Source organism: Octopus bimaculoides, chromosome 26 (assembly GCF_001194135.2).
Source record: "Octopus bimaculoides isolate UCB-OBI-ISO-001 chromosome 26, ASM119413v2, whole genome shotgun sequence".
NCBI classification, from domain to species: domain Eukaryota; kingdom Metazoa; phylum Mollusca; class Cephalopoda; order Octopoda; family Octopodidae; genus Octopus; species Octopus bimaculoides.
In genome coordinates, this window is record NC_069006.1 from 13,714,124 (window position 1) to 13,720,587 (window position 6,464).

Genomic DNA, 6,464 nt, shown 5'->3' on the forward strand with positions numbered 1-6,464 from the left:
ATTTCAATCATTAAACAAAACTTCAGAAGTTTTTTTTTTTCTTTTTTATTTTCAGAAATAGGTATCCTTTTTTTTCTTCTAAAAAGCTGTAATTATAATAAATCCTTCAACGAAACCCCAGATATTAGGATTCAGAATATACATATTTATAGTGAGTGAATGGTAGAATTGTGGCATTTTGTTACGACTCTTCATGTTCTAAGTTCAAATCCTGCCCAGGTCACTTTGTCTTACATCAGTCGTGGGCAACCTTTTATTTTATTTTTTTTTTTTTTCCCAGAAGTGGGGCCACATGAGACATGGTTTATTAGGTGGGCTGCAAGAACAAGGTCATTTTACTTAGGTGTGCTGTTCAGAAAGTCTTGAAGATTGCAGTTTGCCTATGACTTGATGGTTGAAAAATTTACATGTTTATTTATCATATATGATGCGTGGATACCAGAGAAAAGAAGGGTTGAAATTAACAAAAGCCGACAAATGTATGTGTGAGTGTGGGATAGAATATACTCAATTAGAATCGCACCCCTCAGTAGATTACTGGTTCTTTATTTTATCAACACTGCTAAAGTCAACCTCAACAGGTTTCAAACTCAAAAGTTAAAAAAGTCCTAATTTAATACCACAAGGCATTTTGTCCACTGCTCCAACAATTCTACCAACACACCATTCTTCATAAATATAAATTAAATGATAATTAACAGTTTATAATTAACTATTCTTCATTGTTTTCACCATTTTTTATCAGTCGTAGAATCTGAAGATGAAATAGAAATCCACATGTCAGATATTTTGCCACTTGGTACCAGCTTTGGTTTCTTATAAAAGAAACCTGTTACTGTTCTAAATAGATTTTGGTGGAATGGTGCTGATGTTTTATGCCACTTGCCATTTCTGGAAGAAGTCATTCCCTTTGTTGTCAACAACGATGAAAGCAGGAAAATTTTCTACTTCGACTTTCCAGATAGCTTCCATGCCTGAGAGGAGAAGATGAGATGATGAATAGAGAAATACAGATATTTTTAAGAGTCACAAAAACAGATATTTAAAGATGAGAGAGACAGACAAACAAACAGAAACTGTGATTGTGTGTGTATGCTTGAATGTGGGGATACAGTATGTCTTTTAGGTGTCTGGGGGAGAGAGAAATAGAAAAGAGAGATATTTAGTTATTTACAACTGAATTCACTCAGGAAGCTTTGATCAGCCTGGGGCTAATATAGAAGGTATTGCCCAAGGCGCCGTGCAGTGGGACTGAACCAGGGCCTATGTGGCTGGGAAGCAAATGTCATACCACACAGCCATGCCTGTACTAACTTAATTGGACAGACATACAGGTTAGCAGACTGATAGACACACAAACAAAAAATGGAGGTGGAAGAAGAAAGAGGAATGATGTAGGAAAGTGGTGGGAACAGACAAGCTGGACTTACCTAATTCTGGGTATTCTAATACTTCGACTTTCTTAATACAGTTCTCAGCCAAGATGGCAGCTGGTCCTCCAATGGAACCAAGGTAGAAGCCACCATGTTGTTTACAGGATCTGGTTACCTGACAGGAGAGAAGAAAAAGGGAAGAAGTTAAAAATGATAGTGGGGAGTGATTGAGAGAGAGAGAGTATCATTATAAATAAAGAGGGAGGGGGGTTGATGTGGGGATGGTAATGAGATAGCTACCTGACAGAGATGAGAGCGATGGAAAGGAATGATATGAAATAGAGAGAGTGTATCATTATATATGGAGAGAGGGAAGTTAATGTGGGTGGAGCAGTGAGATGGTCATCTGACAGGAGGCGGAGAGAGATTGAGAGAGTATTATTATATATAAATAGAGAGGGAGGGAGGTTGATAGGGGCAGGGCAATAAGATGTTAACCTGAGAAGAGAGTGATTGAGAGAGAGAGAGAGAGAGAGAATCATTGCATATATGAAAATACAACGCATACAAAAGTACACATATTCACTTACATTCACCAACTTATACACACACATGCATACAGACAAATACACATATGGACTGACCTGTTTGCTTCTGTTTCCTTTAGCTAACATCACCATACTTCCGCCATTTGACTGTAACAGATCGACATAAGAATCCATACGTCCAGCAGTTGTAGGGCCGAAAGATCCACTGGCGTAACCCTGATGAGATAAAGTACAATACATGGGTACAGAATTTACAACAAATACAAAACAAACAATTTCATCATCATCATTGCTGCCACCAGCACCAGCATCGTCAAAGTAGTGAGACTATGGATTTGGTTCCCGCAATGAAGAGGGAACCAGGCTGCTGGAGTTCTGCGATGCAAATGATCTTATGGTTTGCAATATTAACTTCAGAAAACCTGCCAGTCACCTAGACACCTACCGTTCTGGCAGACACACTAGCCAAATTGACTACATCCTCGCCAGGAAAAGGGAAAGATGGCTGCTTATAAATGCCAAAACCTTCCCAGGCGAAGAATGTATCCCACAACATAGACTAGTAGTAAGCGACTTCAGGATCAGGGCTAAATGGATGCCCGGAAGATGACCGGAATGGAGGAGAAGGATCTGGAAGCTTAAAGATCCTGTGAATGGACAGATTTAGAGACGTATTAGTCAAATCCTTTGACGAAATAGAAGGGGATATAGCATCACATGATGTGGAAGACAACTGGAGGTTTCTATGGGACAACCTGCTGAGGGCCACTGACCAGATCTGTGAATGGTGCAAAGTCCCTTCTCGACCCAAGGTAACGTGAAAGGTGCTTTTTATGTGCCACTGACATGGGTGGCAGCTGCGTGACACCGGTATCTGCCATGACTACGATTTCACTTGGCTTGATGGGTCTTCTACTCAAGCATGGCATAACGCCAGAAAGAAAAAAATCGAAGAAAAAAGACTAAAGGAAAAAAAAAGAGGTTACAAAGGTGTGCTTTTCACCTCAGGGGTTTTGGCAGGTCCTGCATAATAGACAGGATGGTCTCTCATATACTGGGGGAGGCCTTCTCCGCTGTCAATTCTCTCCTTTAACTTGGCATGAGCAATATCTCTGGCAACAATCAGCGTTCCGCTGAGAGACAGTCTAGTCTTGATAGGGTAAGAATCCAGGACTGAAAGCATATCCTTCATTGGTTGGTTCATGTCAATCTAATTAAGAAAAATTAAAACTATTAGAACTAATTATTGTTTTTTTTTTTTTAATGAAATGTGAAAAAACAGAATGAAACTAAATTGATAATATAAATGATTATGGTGGTAGTGATGGTGATGATGATAGCCAACTCCCCTTCCATCTAGCATTTTAAAATAGTATATAAAAACTAATACCCCATCAGTTAAGAGGATGAGTGTGCCCCAGTTGATCCAATCAATGGAACAGCCTGCTCATGAAATTAAAATGCAAGTGGCTGAGTACCCCACAGACATGCATACTCTTAATGTAGTTCTCAGGGAGATTTAGCATGACAGAATGTGACAAGGCTGGTGCTTTTGAAACACATGTAATACTCATTTTTGCCAGCTGAGTGGACTGGAGCAAGGACACAATGTGCCACCAGGAATTGAACTGATGACCTTGTGATTGTGAAATGAGTACCCTAACCACTAAACCATGTACCTTCACCCATAGTATTCAATAAACAAAGTGAAGTAACAAAAACTCAAAGGAAATCACACACACATACATATGTCGTCGTCACCACCACCACCACTGCTACCATCGTCATCATCATCATCAAACATCTGTTTTCCATGCTGTCATGAGTTGGACAGTTTGACCAAAGCTGGCAAGCTACACTAGATTCCAGTCTGATTTCACTTGGTTTCTATGGTTGGATGCCCTTCCCAAACACCAACCACTTTACAGTGTGTGCTAGGTGCATTTAACATGGTACCGTCACATCCTCTTCACTAGGAGAAGTGGCCTTAACGCTTCTGCTATGGAGGACAGGTCTTCTTGAGTACAGCCAGGGGCTATCTCAGTCATTTGTCATCTCGTCTGACAGTTTCATACATTACACACAAAGACAAACACACACATAACACACCTGTACTACATCTCCGCCCAAACTTAAATCAGTGACCTCAGGTAGGTATTTGTGTGGGTTGGTTTCCAGTTGTTCCAGAAAGATTCCATCTTCGTTGATCCGTGCATTAACCTTGGAAAAATCGAAATAGATAAATAGATAAATAAATAAACACAAATTTTAGTAAATTCTTTCAGTTAATTACTCAATTAATCAACAAGAAGCAGACATCAAAGATCCATAGAACAAAGAGATAATAATTATTTCTTTATTGCCCACAGAGGGCTAAAACATGGAAGGGACAAACAAGAAGACAAGGGGATTAAGTCAATTACATCTGCTTACTTGTCTGTCAGCAGAACAAGAAACACCAATGCCTACAGGACAGGAGGCTCCGTGGCGGGGTAACCGAATAACCCTCACGTCATGACAGAAGTACTTGCCGCCAAACTGTGCCCCAATGCCCATCTGTTGCGTTAACTTGTGCAGTTCTTTCTCTAGTTCAACATCACGAAATGCACGGCCAAATTCATTACCTGCAGAAGATAAAAATGAGATGATGATAATAATAATAATCATCATCATCGTTTAACGTCCACTTTCCATGCTAGCATGGGTTGGACGATTTGACTGAGGACTGGTGAACCAGATGGCTACACCAGGCTCCAATCTGATTTGGCAGAGTTTCTACAGCTGGATGCCCTTCCTAACGCCAACCACTCAGAGTGTTGTTAAATAATAATAATAAATACCAGGTAGTGGCTCTCATGGCTGCTGATCTTAATTGATTTGAAGTTAAGATGATGATGATGATGATGATGACAATGAGAGATAATGATTATGAGAGGTGATGATGATGATGAAGAAAGAGATGATGATGAGAGAAGTGATGATAGAGATGATGATGGTGAGAGGGATGACAATGATAATCGTCACTATCATTGTCATCTTCACCATAATTATCATAGTGATGACACTGATGGTGGTTATGGTGATGACAATCATCTTGATGATGATTATGATAATGATGACAATGATAATGGCGATGATCATCATCACTATGATAGTGACAGATAGCAATTATGACCATGATGATGAGGATGATAGTGATGATCATTATTGTCATCATGATGACGGCAGTAGTGATGCTGATGAAGAGGAGGATATTGATGATGAGGATGATGACGACAACGCAGCCAATGACAACAATGATGAAGGTCTTGATTATGATAAAAATGATGATGATGACGACACTGTTCATGACAATGATGACGACGATGCTGATTGTGATGGTCACAAAAGAAGGCATCCAGAGTACCAACCTGATGTATGTAGTGTATCTAAATACCGACAGGATGCCAGCTTCACGGTCTTCAGATTATACTCGGCAGATGTCCCACCAATGACAACAGCTAAATGGTACGGAGGGCAGGCAGCAGTGCCAAGGGTCTTTGAAAAATAAAAATAGACACTATAAAAATATTACAAAAAAAAAAAAAAGACGAAACCAACAAGATTGTCTTAAAAATATCGCAACATCTGGTTAAAGATGAGTCATGGTGTCAATGTGTTAATCCTGTAGCATTTAAATGACCATATCCGGCCAAAATATTCTGCCCGTTTTATCATCAAACCAGCAAGATATAACCTCTCACATCTACTCTACAATATGGTTCTAAAAATAAACAATCAGTAGTTCTTGAAGTTTGCATTTTTCACTCCACCTTACTGTACAAAGATGTTACACATGTTATGATTCATTATTTGGCATGTTCTCAGCACAAGAAAATATTAGCAGCACATAACATGTACCATGTCTATTAAATAATATTCATCTCTCACTAGATGGAGTACTTTTTTTGTTAATCTTACCATCACAGAACGGTACGTTATATACACACACACATACGACGGGTTCCTTTGGATTCTGCCTATCTATTCTGCTAAATATTTCATAAACAAAATATTGTAAGATAACAAATTTTACCTTAATCTTTTCGTCAAAGAATTGGAGAAGTTTTTCAGGATTAAGGAGGGCTTTGGTTTGTTGGAAAAGAAATGTCTTGTTGGCAGAACCACCACCTTTAGCTAAGAAGAGAAAGTCATAATGATTGCTGTTGGTGGAATAGATTTCAATCTGAGCAGGTAGGTTGGTACCAGTGTTGACTTCTTTGTACATGTCTAATGGCGCCACCTGGAAGTATACAAAGAAATAATAACAACAATGATAATGATAATAATAATATTCCTTTCTACTATAGGTTCAAGGCTTGAAGTTTTGGGCAGGAGAGTAGTCATCATCATAATCATTATCATCATCGTTTAACGTCCGCTTTCCATGCTAGCATGGGTTGGACGATTTGACTGAGGACTGGTGAAACCAGATGGCTACACCAGGCCCCAATCTGATCTGGCAAGGTTTCTACAGCTGGATGCCCTTCCTAACGCCAACCAC

At 39.4% G+C, this 6,464-nt stretch overlaps 1 protein-coding gene across 1 annotated transcript in view; it reads right to left on the reverse strand.

Moving 5' to 3' along the window:
• Nucleotides 1-251: 251 nt before the first annotated feature.
• LOC106880202 (fumarate hydratase class I, aerobic-like) overlaps nt 252-6,464 on the reverse strand; it is an 11,165-nt gene continuing 4,952 nt past the window's right edge. Inside the window, 8 exon segments of the mRNA XM_014930061.2 lie at nt 252-974; nt 1,431-1,548; nt 2,018-2,137; nt 2,925-3,131; nt 4,031-4,141; nt 4,355-4,545; nt 5,332-5,458; nt 5,997-6,278. Coding sequence (XP_014785547.1) covers nt 874-974; nt 1,431-1,548; nt 2,018-2,137; nt 2,925-3,131; nt 4,031-4,141; nt 4,355-4,545; nt 5,332-5,458; nt 5,997-6,278 — 1,257 coding nt within the window. The 3' untranslated portion in view covers nt 252-873.